Source organism: Brachyhypopomus gauderio, unplaced genomic scaffold, assembly GCF_052324685.1.
Source record: "Brachyhypopomus gauderio isolate BG-103 unplaced genomic scaffold, BGAUD_0.2 sc66, whole genome shotgun sequence".
Taxonomy (NCBI): Eukaryota; Metazoa; Chordata; class Actinopteri; order Gymnotiformes; family Hypopomidae; genus Brachyhypopomus; species Brachyhypopomus gauderio.
The window spans coordinates 1,264,443-1,284,243 of NW_027506887.1; the positions used below are offsets into that span (position 1 = coordinate 1,264,443).

The 19,801-nt window shown below is 46.6% G+C and overlaps 1 protein-coding gene across 2 annotated transcripts in view; it reads left to right on the forward strand.

The window, feature by feature from the left end:
- The first annotated feature begins 4,369 nt into the window (after positions 1-4,369).
- The window catches only part of lrig1 (leucine-rich repeats and immunoglobulin-like domains 1), a 29,271-nt gene continuing 13,839 nt past the window's right edge, over positions 4,370-19,801 (forward strand). Inside the window, exons 1-3 of one of the 2 annotated variants that reach the window (XM_076989178.1) lie at positions 4,370-5,506; positions 16,937-17,008; positions 17,766-17,840. In XM_076989178.1, coding sequence (XP_076845293.1) covers positions 5,310-5,506; positions 16,937-17,008; positions 17,766-17,840 — 344 coding nt within the window. In that variant the 5' untranslated portion in view covers positions 4,370-5,309. The remainder of the gene's footprint in view (positions 5,507-16,936; positions 17,009-17,765; positions 17,841-19,801) is intronic. The other variant, XM_076989177.1, reaches the window with a different exon arrangement.

Consider the following 19,801-nt stretch of genomic DNA (forward strand, 5'->3'; position numbering starts at 1 on the left):
TATTTGTGCAGGGGTGTTTGTGCAGGGGTATTTGTAAAGGGGCATTTGTGCAGGGGTGTTTGTGCTGGGGTATTTGTGCAGGCATGTCTTATTCTCTTCTTCCCCTATCAAATAATTAGCATTTGATCCTCCAACAGAATGAAGAGACAGAGTGAAGCATAGTGTTGCCCCGCTACCCCAGCTGAGGTCCGGATGATCCCCAACCCCAGTTGTGTTTTGGCAGGCTGCCTCATGCCCAGAGATGTCCTTGCTAAAACCGAGGCAAACAGCTCCTATACTATCTGCCCTGTCTGCTCAGGCAACAGTAATACAGGTTGAGTATATTTACACTCTGCAATATACTGTATTTGGGAAATTGGAAAAGCACATTTAATTACAATACACTGAATTTCTCAATTTAAATATGTTTTCACTGGGACTGGCCAAGGCAGTAATAGAATCTCTGATTTGGGTATCTGATGGCTCTCAGAAAACACTCAGCAAAATCTGTTTTCAAGTTTAGTGTGAAAGTCCTGACTTATGCAATCTCTTTACCTCACAGCGCATGTTTGAGAGACCTTGGTTCATTAATTCTTTAAAGAAAAGCTCCTCAAGAAAAATGCTGTCAAACAAAGTTAAACAAAAGTGATTATGTGCATGTCACCTTTCATATGCATCTCACCTGTTCTGGTTCACTTCTTTTAGCACACATTCAGTAGCTGTGTCTGTTAAATCTGTTCCCGCCCCAAATTGTAAAAGGACAGATAGAAGAGATGAACTCTTTCCCCAGTTGTCTCCTCCCTTAACATCACACTGTGGAAAGTGGAAGCTATCACCTGTGCCTTCTTATTTCATGCACTGACATATGCACACACATTCCATGGCATGTACCATGCAGGTAAACATTTTTTCTCTTTTCAAAATGAATGAAAATAAGGTGTTGACATGGGGCTGACGTGGCACAGAGTTAGGAGGAACAATAACTGACAGTGAGGGATGGGTTGCCCCCCCACCCCCCGTCTTCAATGGAACAGGCCCGGGAGGTGACTTCTATCAACACCTCACTGCTGCCCAGCACGTACCAAGAAAATAAAATAGTGTGTGGGGGAGTGAAAAAAATTTAATGAAAAGAACTTGGCATAAGTGGGTGAAATTTGCTGGCTTCCTTAAGCAAACAGTAGGCTGAAATGTAAATGTTAGAGCACATTCACAGCGAAGGGCTTGAGGTCCTGCCTGACTGGACCCTTGTGAAGGTCCTGAGGTCCTGCTAGACTGAACTCCTGTGAAAGTCCCGATATGTCATTTAAAATAAATTCCACTTACATAATGCCTTTCAAAATATGCTTTACATACGAATAGTAGAACAAAACAACAAACAAGAATGAAACAAGCAAATTACTGATACTGGAAACATTCCTCAGAGAGTCTGGCCAATATAGACATGATAGCATCATGAGGCTGCACATCCATGATGCAAATCTCCTGTTCCACCACATCCCAAATGTGCTCTATTGGATTTAGATCTGGTGACTGTGGAGGCCATTCGAGTACAGTGAACTCATTATCGTGTTCAAGAAACCAGTCTGAGATGACATGGCATGTTATCCTGCTGGAAGTAGCCATCATGGGTACACAGTGGATGGACATGGTCAGCAACAATATTCAGGTAGGCTGTGGCATTGACACGATGTTCAATTGGTTCTACTGGGTCCAAAGTGTGCCAGGAAAATATCCCCCACACCATTGCACCACCACCAGCTTGAACATTTGATACAAGAGAGGATGGATCATGTTGATGACGTCAAATTCTGACCTTACCATCCGAATGTTGCAGCAGAAATCGAGACTCATCAGACTAGGCAACAATTTTCTAATCTTCTATTGTCCAATTTTCGTGAACCTGTGCGAATTGTAGCCTCAGTTTCCTGTTCTTAGCTGACAGGAGTGGCACCCGGCGTGGTCTTCTGCTGCTGTAGCCCAGCCGCCTCAAGGTTTGATGTATTGTGCATTCAGAGATGCTCTTCTGCATGCCTCAGTTGTAACGACTGGTTATTTCAGTTACTGTTGCCGTTCTATCAGCTCGAATCAGTCTGGCCATTCTCCTCTGACCTCTGGTATCAACAAGGCATGGGTGCCCACAGAACTGCCGCTCACTGGATATTTTCTCTTTTTCAGACCATTCTCTGTAAATCCTAGAGATGGTTGTGCATGAAAATCCCAGTAGATCAACAGTTTCTGAAATACTCAGACCAGCCCGTCTGGCACCAACAACCATGCCACATTTAAAGTCACTTAAATCACCTTTCCTCCCCATTCTGATGCTCGGTTTGAACAGCAGCAGATCGTCTTGGTCATGTCTACATGCCTAAATGCATTGAGTTGCTGCCATATGAATAGCTGATTTGACATTTGCGTTAATGAGCAGTTGGCAGTTGCACAGGCCGGTGAGTGTGTGTGGTGTATATATATATATATATATATATATATATATATATATAGATAGATAGATAGATAGATAGATAATTGTTATTTTATTATTGTTTTATTATTGCCTCCCATGCACCCATATCATTTCATGTGGACAGACCAGTTGACCAGTTTCACCCATAAACATCCCAAACTGGTCTTTGAGCCAGCACACCCCTCAAGGGCAAACGTAATTCATTTAATTAGATCTAAGTGCTAGCAGCAGCACTAGGATGATCAGCATTGTTCAACACCAGCTTGTGAATGTGTCTTGTGTGTCGGGCCGTGCAGGGGTGGATATAGGGAGAGAAGCCGGCCAGCCGTTGAGCAGACAGTCCGGGAGTGATGGGCCAGCCTGCTTTCACGCTTCCCCTCTTTACCATTGGCCAGTAACCCCAGCAGACGGGCTCGTTATCTTTGAAGACCACAGGCATGACGAGTATGACACACACCCACCATCTGAACCTGGAACAATCTGCTGTTCAAAAGCTTTGGTCTGAGGCCACATCACTCACTCTCTCCCTCTTGCTCTCTCTCTGCTGTAAATCTAATGTCTTTATGCTTTGCACCTTCATTCCAGCAGTTTGCAGAAGTCACTTTCATCTTCTTCCAGAAGGACAAGAGCAGAGCTGGAAACATTCAAGCATATAAACACACACGCACGCACACACAAAATACAGAGAGAGGGGCTGGGACAGAAAGGCATTAAAGCATGCAAAGAGAGAGAGAACAAGAGAGTGAGAAAAAGAGTGAAATAAGGAAAGAGAAAGAAGCAGACAAAGAAATACAATCATATTTTGCTTTCATTACTCCAGTCACTGCTGTGCTCACAGGACTATTAAAACCTACGGAGTCTCTTCAGTGGCCTGTGACACACTGAAGGGCACGTCTCTCCTCTCCACAGCCCAATTGGTTGACGGGGGTCATGATCAATCTGAATCAGGCTCCTGAAGAGGGATGACACCACCCTCATCATATCCAGGACCCTTCAGGACGCTGTAACTACAGTTCTTACCCGGTCATACGCTACACCCAAAACTACTTGCTGACTTCCACTCCTTTACACTGCACTAGACCCTATTGATCCTAATCTTAAACTACACCTTTGACCTACATGTCACTCACAAGCTATTTGTAAAAGCAAATTATTTACACCTGGCCCACTGACAGATAAATCACAGGGAAAGACGTGTCAGCAGCTCTCTCGAAATAGAATGCTAAAATGCTGGGACCAAATTTATGCTGGGTTAAGGAGGGTAGAATGCATAGCTGTGATTCTGCTGCGCGTGATTGTTTTCCAGCAACCGATAACTCCTTTCTTTGAACTACCATTCTTTATCCAAACCTCACAAGCAGCTAAACCAAGAAGGTCTCATATCTGACACACTGCAAGCTACCACACAGTGGCTAGATTAAATCAACGATTTCAGAATCTGTTTTCATATAAGAATAACGAAACATTTTCAAAAACACCACTGAATCTTTAGATATGACCAAAAGAATATCGGCAGGAACATTTACTGACTTTTACTTTACTGACTTGTACAGACTCGTTTGTTTAGTGTTATGAATGCGCGCTTATATTTTAGTGTTTAAGTGTGTGTAAAGTTAAATAGCCGCAAATGTACTTTCTTTGCTTTAACTTGGTTTAGTTTAATTTAGTCTGGCTTAATTTGGTTTAGTAGGCCACTCGATGATCATATTCAGCGTGTCAATCGTTATCCCTTCAGGACGCGGTGAGGAGGTGCTGCGGTTCGCCACCAGGGCCGGTAAAGGTAGGCGGAGCCTACAAACCGTGAGCGACGGTCGTTCACCAGCAAGTCGAACTTTGTAGCGTTCGAGAATTCTCCGACAGCCAATGAGATTTGGAGCTCCTTCCTTCCTTGCGATTGGACAGCCAATTGCGATCAAATGGGAGGATCTTCAGAACTCCAATGTTTCCAGCGTGGGGCGATAGTACGTTGTGAAAAAAAAGGAAAAGTGAAGAGAGGAAAAAAAGATCTACTGCTACGATCAGAAGTGAGATGGAAATTGTTAAATCATCGGAACGCTGGGATTTTCTCACCGCATGGGTCATCTGATAAGGAGCTACTCCTTACCGTGGAGCTCCAAACACTTGCGCCGGAAAGTTTGGAACTGGCGAGCCTTTCACCGAAACATTGATTCGCCCGAGTGGTTTTCATATTCATTGTTTTGCAATCGGAAATCCGCGCACAAGGACTTTATAAACTTTTGTAACCCAATCTAAGCGCTGCGGGAAAGCAGCTCCGTATCTCGGCGATCTTGTGTGGAGTTAGGAAGTTTGGATCACCAATTCATCTCCGTCACTTGAACGTGTTTCTATGGGGTCCGCGGGCAATATTGCGTTTTAATTTTTCCTTTGATAAGAATTGTGAATTTGGCGTAATTACAGTTATGCAGAACATTTTCAAAACTCCATTGAGTGTGAGCATACGCTGAGATCTCTTAGTGGCACAGATCTGTGTGGATGCACCCGTGGTGCTGGCTGCCAGTCCGGAGCGGCTGGTACCGCACACCTCCCGTCTTTACCGTTTAAGGACAACCGTGCTCGACCTGTATTCCGTTTTGTTCGGCAGGCTGCAAGTTTCCAGTGTTGCCGTTTTCCCATTTCCCTTTGATTTACTTACCTAGGGATACACGGGAGGAAACTTTTGCGGACTTGGCGTGAAGTAGGTTAGTACGTAAACACTTCTGGACAAACAAGACTATTTGGCGCAATTAGACATGTTGATGACAGTGCGGTAGTCTGACTGTACGAACTGTACAACAGACAACACATTAGAGCTGATTTGGTCTGTGGATACAAGGATATCCGACGTTGCACCAATAGAACTGGATACAAAATGGCGGCGTCCCCGGGACAAATCGGATCATTTTATGCTTTTAATTTAATTTTATTCCTGAAACTGTTAATCAGTTATGTTTTGAGCTCGGACGTGTCATGTGCCCAAAACTGTACATGTACTCTTAATACGACGGACTGCAGCAACACACAACTGACCCATATCCCGAGAGACTTGCCGGAGCGGACGGTGTATCTGTAAGTATCACCTACTAATTGCCCAATCTGTAACTGCCAGGATAAGAGAGGGTTTCCAGTCTGGAGGTTAGACGCCCTAAATAGGGGGTTTGGTTACCTGTAGGCTACACGGTGCTTGTCTGAGAACCTGTATGTTATGATGATCATGATTAGAAACGGTTTAGATCAGTTACCAAAACCATGTCTTCACCACCATCACCTGAAGTCTTTGAAAGACTCAAAGCAGTTCGGCTGAAACTTTTCCCCCCACACACAGTCTATAGCTACTATTGTCACGAGTTCGCAAACTATTATTAGATTCCGGTTTTTATTTCGGTATCAACCCAGGAACAACATTTGGGTCTGTTGAACGTTTTCCCCAAATACGTCAACAGTTGACGTTTTTACATGTGAAAAGTACAAACAATTATAAGCACATTGGTTTTCGGCTCCTTAAAGAAAACCATTTTTATCACTATGTTCTTTTGACACTTTTTTCACTTTCTGTCTGTAAAGTATAAGATGCATATGTTATTTATTCACTCGTTGTAATATTAGCTAATTATAGACTATCAGAAGGGTTAAATAAGCAAAACCCTCTTTTCGGTGACGCGATTAAAAATGCCCCCAAGTCGGCCGCGTTGCTCGCCCTGTACGTGTTTGGAGGTCTAATTCGTCTAATGTAGTAGTTTGTGATCACTGACGAGATCAGTTGTTTAGAAGGCCAGCTTGAAATAAATAAACTCCGTGTCCCTGTAACTCGGGACTCCCCGGCATAAAAGTCGGATTTAGTCAATTTAACGGTATAATTTAAGTAGAAGTGGGATTTTACGGTTTTACACTGTTGATGTCCAGTCTTTCAGATTAGGCGAAAGTCCGACAAAAGTTTTTATTGAACAAATCAAAATTGTCGAACTTTTATTGTATATTTGAGCAATTTGCAAGCATCTTTGCCTGAAATGTCCTGTTTCTCTGGGAACTTGCTCTGCAGTTTTTACTAGTTATACGATATAAAGCATATAGTCTTCTCTTTGGGGTTTTTGATTTATGGAAGACTTTATTGATGCATTTCTCTTTCGTGTACTACTAGGTTGTTCTAGATCATGTTCCAAGGTGCAGATCTCTTCACCTTGCTCTTATCTGCTTGTTTGTTTCTATTCTTATCTGCTTGTGTGTTTCTAAAGCAGACAAGACATTACCGGCTTCTGTCACTGTTTTCAAAGGGAATAGCTTTACTACATCGCATTATCTGTGAAACGCCTCGTCGGAAGGTTTCATCATTGCTCAAGATGTCCATCTTTTGTCGGCTTTCCTTTGTTGGCTTCCAGTTCTTGTCAAAGCGCCTGGATTACTAGATGGTTATCATAAACCAGTTTGAGCAAGGAAACGACGTTAACTGAAGGGGCGCTCTCTTGGCAAGGTGTTCACCGTGTCATCGCCGGGGCCGTTGTTTCTGAGATGTGTTCGGGCCTGTTGTCGGTCGTGTGGGACAGGATCTTGGTTCGGTTTGAAATGCATCGCGCCGACAGGAATAGACACACACGGGGAGCACTGCTGTGTCCTGCTTGTGTGTGAGTGGAGGGTGAGAATGTGGAAGGTGGATGGGTATGGGTGTAGCTGGTGGGGTTATGGAGAACCGGTGTTGTGCCGAATCCAGCACCCCCGAGATGTTCTCGGGAACACGTTCTGTAGGTCCTTCTGGATGGAGTTATGTCCCACACATACAGTGTTGTATATGAATGCTGTCCCTGTTTCAGTCTGTTAGAAAACCCATGTATCGACAAGTCCTGACAGCAGTGCATCCTGTTATGTTTAATACTGAGTATTATAATTCAGTATTTTCTAACTGACATGCAGATACATTTTATATTTAATTTTATGGTGTTGCATCTGTAAAACTGGTTGTTTGTGTCTATATGGCTAAAATTATTTTGAAGTAGAATCAACAAAATTTAAACAAAGTTGCACAAATATGCTTTTTTTTGGCAGACCACCTGCAGAGGAATGCACCCCTCTTAATTCTGGCTATGTTCATGAAACTCGTAGAGTCAAACATGAATTGTTCCCAACTATACACTTCTAAAGTGATTTTGAGTTAGGATCACCAGAGAGTGAGGTCCTGAGAAGGGGATGCATCTGATGGCGGGGGTGCAGAATTCGGCACAACACCGGCTCAGTAAGCAACATCTTCTCAAACACTAATATGGCCGTGCCACCTGCAGCAATACTGTCTGTGTGTGTTTTAAGCACTTCACTTGAATGAGGTGTAGACTGGTGAATACGAGTCGGACGAGAACACTGTGGACGGCCGAGTGTGATTCGTGACGACCTGAAAGAGCCAGTTTGGTGTACCGAATGCATGATGAGTACAGGAAACTTGTACGGTGTGATTTCTCTGACATTGTCATGGCAGGGTCGTGAGAGTGATGGTAACTAAAAAGGTCCCTCGGTGACCCCTTTCTCAGCTGGTCCAGGATCAGCTTGAGCCTTCCGTATCCTAATGACCAGTTCTAAAGTGTGAACACACCTTACTTTACAAGACATGTTCCATGTGGCACTTGTACTGCCATTAGATTTCTTTACTGGTTTGCTCATAACTCCATATCAGTGTTGTATGTTGCACTAGTGTTCCTGTTGCTGGATAGTTGCCTCTCATGACCTCCGTGTACATGGGAATTATGGTGAACATGTCATTGTAATGGCATCAGCTAATATTAAACAATATTAATAATAACATTCATATTAATATTAAATGTTTTTTTTCTAAGCAGGTGCTTTTATTTTGGAGGTGAATAAGTCATATTGCATCACCCATCACTGACCCCTGCACAGACTAGTGGTTACAGATTATAGAGGCTGGATTTTAACATATTGATAATTAATAATAGGTAATTAATATATAACAATTACATGTACAGTCATAAATGTGATGTGACAGTAGTGTGAATTAAATGTTTAAGAATTTAAACTTTGGCGCTCCATAGCTGGACAGAACGAGTTAGGAGAGAAAGAAGAGTCATGTTACTAGCTGTCTGTACTAGAAAATAAAAGTCTCCCCCTTAGTTTAAAAAAACACAGACTAGTGAAATGTTAAAGATCCAGGAGTTGTTACTAGACTCGAGGGCTAAAGCAGACCAACTTGGCATTTCTCCATCTGAGGCCGCTCCACTTTCTGCTCTCGCTAATGGCCCCTGTGGCCCATTCTGGTCGGAGGTACTGTTAGGGTGTTCGTGTGCAGTACGTCCACTCGCAAGAGGCAGAACGCCCATGGGCTTGCTCTGTATGGAGGGTCCAGCCCCAGTACCTTCCTGTTGTCTGAGGAGTTTTCGCTCTGGGCTCCAGGCTCCATGGTAACCAGAGGGAACCTCAGAGTGCTGTGACCAGTAAGGGGCAGCTGCTGTGGGTTTGCAAGTTTAGCTTCGAGAGGTGCCGGTCTGTAGAGCTGTTGGGCGTTCCCTGATCCCCGGGCATTCCTGCTTCCGTCAAACAGCACGTGCCTTAGAATGGATTTGATTGTGTCAGAGGGCTCTGGTAATGTAGACGTATACTGTTGTCCATACAGCAGTCTTTGTTCATAATACCCTCAGAGTAATATTTTTGGTGTATTTAATGTTGGCCAACGACACCATTTCTTCTAATTATTATTTTGAAAATCCTGATGTGTTGAGGGTTACTCTGCTGGTAGGAGGACCCATAACTGTTGACGTTAGTTCAGTTTAAGTGATTGGCATTCTGTTGGGATGTGTCTCAGGAAGCCAGTGTGGGCTGGGAACATGCAAACTGTCCTTTTTAACCCATAATCCCTTGCATCTTTTTGTCCATTACCACCACCCCCTACAGAAAAGTCTTAATAGGTGTATGAGAACCTGGTGGAAGCATCTGTGTTGCTGTCTGTAGCTCTTCTGGTGCCTGAGAATAAAAGGCCAGTGTGCCGATGGAGTCCAGAGTGAGTCCCACTAGCCGCTGGGCTAGAATAGAGCCTCAGTCTCACCGCCTTCTCCCCACGGTCCGGAGCTGCCTACAGGGTCGCGCCCTCTGACCTGGAGTTGCAGGAGTGTGGTTTTGCGAGCTGATGTGGGGGTGGAGGGTGGTGCCATGTGTTGCCGTGGCCCCCCTGTCAGAGGTGTTGGTAAACAGCCCAGTGGAATTTTTCTCTCACCCACCAAAAAGGGGTTGTGTGTGTGTGTGTGTGTGTGTGAGAGAGAGAGAGAGAGAGAGAGAGAGAGAGAGAGAGGGAGGGAGAGAGAGACTCTCCACTGTTTACAGTTCCTAATTAAAATGTGAGGAAGTGTACACTGATTTGACTGTCTGTTCTGGGTGTTGGAAAGTGTTTGGTCAGTCAATACCATGATCACGGGTCAAGAGTTCGGGGTTATGAGCTGATATGATGCAATGTGATTCCCAGCACTTCTGAGGGGAGCGGTCTCATGGGGCTTTCTGCAGTATTGAACAGAAACACTAGCTCCATCCCTTTAGCCTCCATCGCTGCGTCTGCCTCTCTGCCCGTAACGTCCTACCCATCAGTCCCTGTTGTTACAAAAGCGGCAGTCACTGGTCATCCGGTTACTGTCTTATCCAGTCATCGCTAATTTGCTTAGATTGCCATGGTAATGTCCTCTGGTCAGTTCATTTGCTTGTGTTATTGATCCCCATGTTAAACCAGAGTTTGTTCCTTCTGGCTCATACATGTTACAACAGCAACCACATCTGAGACTCACTGTGTAGTATAGACGTATTGTGCAAGAAGACATGTAGATGTATGGTGCAGGAAGACGCCCGTCTAGAAAACGACAGACTAGCGTGCACCGTGTAGCATGAAGTGTCTGTGTCTGTGTGTGTCTCTCCTGTTCTGTCTGTATATAGTGTGTGTGTGTGTGTGTGTGTGTGTGTGTGTGTGAGTGTGAGACTGAAGTGTAGAGCAGGATCAGGGCCTGATACTATTGAACCAGCCCTTTTAGGTACTGATGTAGCAGCCTGCACTGTGGGTGAGACGGCTTGTGCCCTCAGGGTAGAGGTGTGGGTCAACTCTTCACCCTTTCACAACTCTTTGGAGTTGGGACAATATTTTACGGTTCCCTGATTTCACCAGTGATGCGCATTGTCCTAATGGAGAATGTGAAGTTTTTTTAAAAGGTGGAATGTAAAGTTTTTTTCATGGTGGTGATGTCCTTGGGGAGTCTGCTGGCCTAAACATGCACATCTACTGTATATGTAATATTCAGGACTGAAGGTTCAACAGTGTCTGGAGGCATGGTGGACTGGGGCGGAGTTTAGTGAGCATGTCTGGTCTGAATGGGTTCTGTAAAATAGAATTTACATAAGTCCCATGAAGATAAAGCCATCACTTTCTCCTTTATCAAAAAGCTGCTTTATAGTCAAATAAGGAGATTCAAATGGAATATTTGGAATTTTGTTTCTTTTAAGACATATGAACCCCTCCTTTTAAGAGAGTGTCTGCCATGTGAGATTGATGGATGAATCATCTGTGAATTCTGTACATCTGGTAAGGGTTTGGGGATCTGGAAAACACATTAAGAAGTTTGGGGAAGGGGGGAAGGGGAGAAAATGAGAGTTGGAGAGGAGAGAACCTTGTGGAACACCCCCAGCATATGTAGCTCGGAGACTGCAAATCAGCACTCGGTGGTCTCTAAAGTCTTGTCTGCTTTTGTAGGGAATTATGGACAAGGACTCGAAATATCCTTCGGTCTTCTGACCAAAGACCAGCGATATTTAACATGTCATTTCTTTTGGAAATAAATTAGCATCTTTGAAATGGCTGTATTGGAGGAAAAAATGTCTTTTGGGTCAAAATAAAACTTATTTTATGTTTTATCAAATCTTCAAGGCTCTGTGATATTTCACATTTGGCCCCTTGGGAGTCCGCCTCGCCAAAAGTTTGTTCTGTTCTGCTGTGTGTGAATGATTTTGTTGCAAATAAACTAATCTAAACTGGAAGAGCTGAGTGCACATAAATGTTGGCTACACAAACTGGGATTTCGCATGAGGAGCGTTTTCTAGTTTGTGCCGTCTTAGACGCACCCTGCCTGCCTGTAGTACAACTGTAATATTTGCTTGAGACATAATATTAAAACTAAACCTGTATAATGAGTGAATACCTAATCTGTCAATTTGTAAACACAGAGAAGGACTCTTTTCTAGTCATGCCTGGCAGCATCTAAACAAGTCCACATGTACTTGAATAAATCTGTACCTCTGTCTAGCTGTTCAGTTATTTTCTATGCTCCCTGCGAAACTGCTAGTGTAATAATCACACGTTTTATTTCCCTACAAGCATAATAAACTTTTGCAGGAGTGTAATGATAGATGTGTAATCATCTATCATTTTCTTCCTGGTACCAGGCTTAATAGTGAATGTAGGGTTGTTTATTATTGTCTGCAGTAATTCTTGGATCTCTCCTAACAATGATGAGCTGATTACCCTGTTTTAAAAGGAACTTTACCAAGCAATTTAAGCTCATGCAATCAAGGTGTGTGTGTGTGTGTCCAGTTCATTCCGTGCTGCCCTGGATGTATATTGACCCTTCGTGCATTGCATGTGTTTGTACGGCTCCTCCGTTTGTTCAGCAGTCCTGCACATGGGCCTGAGATTTACACAGCTTCAGATAAAACAAAGTGGGATGGGGGAGTGGCTGAGAGAGGAGTTGATTGGCCCTGGCATCCGTCAGTCAGAATTTATCCTCTCCTCCTAGCTGGGAAGATATGTTCTGGACATGTTCTTCACGACGCATTTTTAATGCAAAATTGATCTTGTACTGGAGCACAGTGATCTGATTTACATTTATGGCATTTAGCAGATGCTCTTATCCAGAGTGACTTACAAAGTGCTTTGCTTCTGATCACAGAATACATCCTAGGAAATAGTACAGATAGGCCAGAATTCAAGACACCATTGAGTCAGACTACTACTAAACTACAGGAATCCGTATCATTACCCAGTGTTTTGCAAGTTAGGCATTTGCCAAGAAGCACAAATAACCATAGATAGACATACAATTTAAGAACAACGGCAAGTGGTATCAGCTGAGTTAGTGCTCTGGTAAGAACTCAACAAACAGGTGATGTCTGAAATCTGATGTTTTGCCTTTATATAAATAAATCTTGTTTGTTGTTGCTATTGTTTGCAGTGTACACCAAGTTTCTTAGTGAAGCGTTTGCTTTCTGGCCAGTGATCATGCCCGGTCTTGAATTAAAGGTTTCAATTGGGGAACCTACACCAAGTTTCTCCGTAGACTTCATCTGTTTAAGCCTAAATCTGTGACTGTCCTCTGACGGTATGAATGTGTGTAGTTGTAGATCAGCCAGACGCATTCTGGCGTTGATGTCTCTCTCGGCGCTGTTTGGTCTGTGGGATGGAGGTCCTGGGTGCCCTGTTCTCACCGTTGCTGTGCAATAAAAGCACTTTATGACGGGAAAGAGTGTGATTGAAGGAGAGAGAGATGGAGAGAGAAAGAGAAGGGATCGGAGGAGCGAGGGAAGCTGCTGGCTCGTGCCTGCACCACCACCACCACCTCCTACTCCTCCACCACCACCTCCTGCTGGCAGCTGGAGTCTGAAGTGTTACTCTTTGACTAGTTTATGGTGCGCTGGCAGGAGCTGTACTTGAGGTTCTGTGGTCCAGCTGAGCTTTGAAGGCCCGTCACTGTCATCACACTTGCCGAGGGCGAAGTTCACACTCGGTGTGTCTGAGATAAAGAGACAATGATAAGGAGTCGTCTGTCACCGCCATGTGAATCACGAGGTTGCTCTGGCAGACAGGAAATGACATCACAGTCCAGGTCTGCTTGAATTTGGCGCAGGTATTTGGAGTGGAGAGTTTCAGCCTTTGTGCAGTTTGATTATGGACATTCAGCTCAGAAACAGGATTAAGTACCTCATGTATCCATCATCTTAGCTGCAGTCCAACACATTTGGGGTCAGTTGAATGTAATCCCTTTACTATACTCTACACCACACCTGCTTTAAAAAACACACTGGCTCTTAACCTTTTTAGCCATTTTTAACTTGTGTGGAGAGTGAGAGCGTCTACTGTGACTCCTGTTTGATGATGTAGGAAACCAGTGCTCAGTTTTTGCCGTGGTGGAGGAAGTGTTAGAAAATGCCTCGCTCAGGTGAAGGGTTGTGTTGGGCTGCCCCCGTGGACCTGTCTGTGTGTCCTGCTTGTTTGGGGTCTCTTTCACACGTCCCCTCCGAAAGCGCGTATGGCGATGTCACCGGTCCGACAGGGGTGAGGAACCTCTAGAGGCTTAACAGTACACGTGGCAGACGGAAGGCCGTGCTGCCTGTTCACAGCCCAAAAGGGCTGCGGTCTGTGCGTGGTGTGCAGGTTGGATGGTGGGTGTGGGGGGCTGGTGTGGGGGACCGGTGGAGCGGAGCGTTCCTCACGTGTGGTCTGAGCGCCAGATGCGGTTTTGGCCCACTCTCCTTGTCCGCCTACCTGCTCGTCTTGACCTTCACTGTATGGACACATAGTCGTGTTTGAACTTGATGCCGTGTTTGATCGTGCCCTTCCGCTACCGCCGGGCCTCGTGGGTAAATCTCCATCGGATGCTTGGCCTTGCCCCATTAGTGGAAGGAAAAAGGTAAATGTTTGCACTTAGCAAACATGCGCTGATAAATTTGGACCACTGAATTTGAATGGCCATTGTACTGGCTGTGTGTTCTCACGGTCTTACGTTAGATTTACACTGGGGACAAGTCTCTTATACACTGTCCTGAGACCAGCTGAAAATTTGTCAGCATCACAGAACAAAAGGGTTGACCAAGCCCTATCAGTTTTGCATGCTGGTGCTTAAGCTGAGTCTGTAGTCAGTAGACTGCAGCAGGCATGTCCGTGAAAGAGGTTGTGAGGATTTAGCACAGACAGCCAATCCATATCCAACACTTTGGCCTAATTGACCTTGCATGACAGAGGTCAGCATGTTGATCCTGGAGGTCAAGCCCTATAATGTAGGCATTCCCACCAGTCTGCTGCATTCCAAATTCAAAAGTAAAACTTCGGAATGTTTCACCATTGGAGGTGAAGGCCGAGGGGGCAGCGGTGACCTCGTGACCCCAGGGCTTGATTACCCCCCCCCCCCCCCCCCTCCCTTTCTTTTTCCTTAAGCGCCGGCAGCGGCCGCAGAAACGGAAGCTTTGCGCTGGCCGCCGAGACGCCTTCTGAGTTATGACCCGCCGAGGTCAAGTGCGAGGTGTGAAGGTTAATGTTGTCTGATAAGGTGAGGCAGGCAGAGCGGGCAGAGTGGCGGGGTAGACGTAGGCGTGGCTGTATAAACGCAGCCCCCCCCCAGAGAGCTGAGGAGCCCCAGCAGGCGCACGGGCGCAGGACAAACGTGGCTCTGTCGATGAACTCCGGGACCTTCCCCTTCATTAGCACGGGACCACGGCAGCCCCAAGGCGTCTCGTAAAAGTCCCGTTGGCAGTAACTGACTGAGCCTCGTAAGAACTGTGAAGGAGCGTTTGTGTTTCCTTCAGTTCCTGGTGTGTTTCCTGTGGCCAGGCAGTCCGCTGTCATCGTGGTTTTGGTGCAGGTTCACTGACGGGTTTTCCTGCTCTGAGAGTTTGGTAGTGCTCTGTCTGAACTCTGCACAGAACCCAGGAACAATGTTTTGGACAAACTCTCAGTCTGTCAGACAAAGACGCAACTACAGTCTTCAGTTCAGATTTATAAAGGTAAATAGCAAAAACGACACAACCACAAACCACTCCTAAAATCCTTCTGAGTGTTCTTGTTGTCTGTGAGGTGTCAAACCCGATACGACGGCTGAGGTCTGAATGTCTCCTTTTCTCCCAAACCCCCCAACTCCGGCTGGCGTTGCAGACGGTATCCCAAGCGCCCTGGGGCTGGCAGGGCTGGGTTATCCAGCTGGTGGATACGTGACACCAGTCGCACCCGCGCCCAACGCGTGCCCCTCCACACCTTCGCTAGGGCTGGTTAGAGCAGTGCACAGGTTGCCTTACATTCACGCTGATCGCTGTCACAGATTAGCCATGGCCGCCTCCTTCCCTTCCTCTGCCCCCCCCCCCCCCCCCCCCCCCCCAAAACGCCCTGCGGCAAGGTTTGAAGGAAACACTATAATCATTCAATTTGCTCCAGTGCAGTTTGGTAATTAGCTTCTGTAACGAGGGTGACAATTTAGCGCTACGCAGCACAACAGCGGTGGGTGAGCCAAGCATACGATTATACAGCCCTGCCTCTGGGCAGATCACCGTCTGTTAGCTCAAAACTCGCACACGCACAGACTTAAACACATTCCCACACATGCTTGTGAGCGCACACACACACACACACACACACATCGTGTCATGACAGTAGATGCATTGTTTTGGTTCCCTCCTTATTTATTTTGGAATGGGGCATTCATTCCTCTCTCCCCGACATGACTGAGTTAACTCCATAACTCCTCCAGAGTTAATTCCTCCATTCATGGCTAGTGGTGGTGTAGTGTTTTGGTGGTTAAGTCTCATTAAAAGATTCACACAACCCAGCACGCCTGCCCTGAAGCCTTCTGGAAGCCGCACACACTCTCCGTTCTCTCGGAGGGAGAGTTAAGGATCTTTATGCGTTTCCGATTAGCATGGTGGCTGCTGGCCTTTTGAACGAGCTAACATGCCAGTGTGATTTTTGAGCACCGTCACCACACATCCAGGACTGATCCAGGAACAGTCTGCTGGCTCTACTGCTGCTGGGGGGTTGTGCGCTATACGAGAATCCGCTTGACTCCCGTCAGTATATTTGACCGGTGGTTGGTATCCAGCGTGTTCTGAATTCCTGGTTCCGGTCAGCCGTGCATTACCTGCACGAGCCGGATTGAAGGTTTTTAAAGCTGGGTGTCGGGAGCCGGCGTGCGGGACTTTGAGCGCGGCCCGAGAGCCGTAATCAATCTGGGAGGTTTCAGCAGGAGCAGCAGGAGGCCTGGTCCTTGCCAAGAACCCATAGCTTCAGTCAGAGCAGAGAGACACACGAGGGGGACTATGACAGACAGGAACTCTGATATTAAGTGTCTCAGCGCGAGTCATGAGCTGAAGGGGAACCATGAGTGGAGTGGTTATCCAGCATCTGGGCAGACGTGCTGGGACGCTGGACAGCTGGGACAACGGTGTCCTGGTGTTTGAGGAGAAATGGAAGGAGGAGGGGGAGGGAGAGAAGGGGGTGCAGGCTTTTGTAGAAATTTGCTAATGAGTGCAGGAAAGAGCTATCTATACCCAGTCAAACCCAGTGACATTGAGAGGGTTGAATGTAAATGGTGAGGAACTTCTCCTGCTTGTACTATGCTAAGTATTGCCAAAGCATTGACAATGTTTACATTTTAAACTTAATAGCATAATCTCTCTCTCTCTCTCTCTCTCTCTCTCTCTCTCTCTCTCTCTCTCTCTCTCTCTCTCTCTCTCTCTCTCTCTCTCTCTCTCTCTCTCTCTCTCTCTCTCTCTCAGAAATCTGAGCCACAACCATCTTGCGGGAGCTGACATGGACATCCTCTCCCATCTGCCCAACCTCAGAGAAGTGTGAGTAGAACAGAAGACACCTGTTCCCTGATCAGTGCAGCTCCTGCTTAAGAACTCCGATAAGAACAACTGTAATCCCAGACCACTAATCTCCTTTCACTACTGACCAATTGTCTGAGCTTCTTTTTTTTTTTTTGCTTTTTTGAATTCTTAAAATGTAAGAATTTAAAAGGCTAACATTTATAAACCTGCATGTCCATTAATGAAGACCATGTAAATCCACCTGTTCAGCCATGTCTCTCCAGAATGGCAGTCTGAGGCTCCGCAGAGGATGGAGTGGAATAGTTAATCATCACCAGCACCAGTGCCAGGCCACTTTATTGGGTGCTTAGGGCTTTTTTGTCGATTGTTCTGAGCGGGGGGGGGTTTACTATAATAGGACTCTCCATCATCACCTGACACCACTCACTAACCTGCTCTGTAAATATTTTATACAGCATGGGCCTCTGACTGGCTACAGGCCAGAGAGGTTTGTGCTCTCTCACTCCCACTCACACTTTCATCGTGCACTCTTTCACTCTGTCACTCTGTGGTCAGCACACTGCACACGGAGAATCTGCAAATTGCCCCACCTTATTCTCTTTTTGCTCCGTTCTTTGAAATAACACGGCTGATTATGCTGAGTGTCTTTGGGCATCCCGTCACTCAGGGAGAATAATAGCTGTTATCACTTCACTCTGCATTGCATCAGTAACGCACCACAGTGTTTATCTCCACGTGTAATTAAAACGCCGGTGGGCTTGTGTTTGACCCTCAGGAGACTGGAGCACAACGAGCTGACCTCTCTCCCCATTTTCGGCAACGGCACCCTGCCCATCGTCTACCTGTCTCTGTAAGTGTCCCCCACGTTTTTCAGTTCTACGCTGGTCTGGTGCCACCTTCTCCAGAGCTCAGGTTTATCAGCCAAACATCTGTTCCAGGAGAATTCCTCGCTGGGCAGAGTTTGAGGAATCAGAGTGCTTGACCAGAACAACTGGCTCATATATTGACATAACCTGTACCAGAGTTGGCAGTAATTTTGCTGATGGTCTTATGGGCGAGCACATGTCCTCTGCCTGACTACTGCAGTAATCGTACCAGTCACGTTGTGCACATTCTGTGCTGCGTCTTTCTGCATCTATCAGTTACTGCGTGTGCCCCAGGGCCCGGCTCAGATTTCCCCTCTCTGTAATCTTGCCCCTATGCCAGTGTGTCATCCACTGAAGCAGTGAAGCGATCCCTGTCCAGATCACTCCTGACCGCACAGTCATGGTGTAACCTTATTGATTTACATTTATTCCTTGGTCCCCTTTCAGGGCGGCAGGGCCCAGTTGGGAGGTGTGGGCGGGGGGGGGTCACATTAAAGGAAAATGCTAACTGCCGCACGGATGAGCTTGCGGAAAAGCGAGCATTCCCCATTGGTTGTGTTTGCCTCCAGCGTGTGGGCAGGTTCAGGTGGGTGGGGCTAGGCGGTCACATCTGCGGGGGATGGGGTAGGGATGCTGCTTTTTTTGGCCTGGGTCAAGGCCTGTTGCTGTGCGGTGCCGTTGCATGCTGGGTGAATGGCTATCTTTACTGAGGAGCACAGCTGAGCCATGCAGCCGGGCCACAGCTGCAGCCGCCAGTCAAGGGGCTTACAGTAAACGTGAACCCCGAGAAGGGAGCGTCTGGGGGAGTGGCCCAAAGAGACGTCATCAGCTCCATATCTGGAGAAAAGGAGGGAGAGGGCATGAGCAAGGGGTCAGTCTGTGTGTGTGTGTGTGTGTGTGTGTGTGTGTGTGTGTGTGTGTGTGTGGGTCTCGGTTTCCACCTGTGCAGAACACCCTGTGACTTCTCGCCTGCTTTCTACTTGGATTCGCTTGGAAAGCATTGTGGCGTTCAGAATTCCGGTGCGGTCCTTTTAGCAGTCGGAATGCCGTTGAACAGCAGCTCTCTGTAAAGCGGCCATGCCTCTCCCTCAGCACAGAGAGAAAATATGTCGTCTCATACCAAGTGCCAGTGAATTTAAAATACAAGGTCTGAACTTACTGCGTTAGTTCTGATGCTTTGCGCACACACATACATACACACACACACACACTCCAGCTCCCTATCCTCCCTCCCTCTCTGCCTCAGTTTCCTCAGGTGGTGCAGTACAGGTAACATCTCTCTGTCCTGTCACTATCCCTCCTGTTCTCCAAGGTTTCTGCATCTCTGTTAAAGGATCATGATAAACACTGAGGTTTTGATTTTAAGTGTGTTTGCTGGTGTGTTTCTGTTCACCAGCGTGAATGTGAGTCGCTTCCTGTTCACCAGTGTGAATGTGTGTCACTTCCTGTTCTTGTGGCCAGCCTCTCTCTGTCCCTCCCCCGGCCGGAGGAGCCCAGAGCCGCGGGCTTGACCGGTCCGAAGAAGGAGGCTTTGTTCGTCCCCCCCTCCTGCCGACACATGGCAGCTCCAGCTGGAGCCAGCGCTGACCGTTGGGGGGGGGGGGGGGACTTAACACCCTCTCCCAGGAGGGGTAACCAGAGATGGGAGTTCTAAGGATGCCTCCAACCAGGCATGGGAATATCACAGCCAGCCCACAGGAGTGGGCGTTTCTCCTGGCAGAGGGATGTACATTTCTAATGTGGTTTTAGGGTGTGAATTTAGAGGAAGAGATCAGTGTGACGTGTGGTGTATGGGCCCTAGTTGGCATGTATGGGGGAGGGGGAGGGGGGGTATAGTACCATCAGTCTGTGCAGTGATCATACAGGCTGCTTGGTGACTCTATGCATAATACACGTAAAGACACACGACACCCTTTGACCTCTGGGAATGGGTAATGTCAGAGCG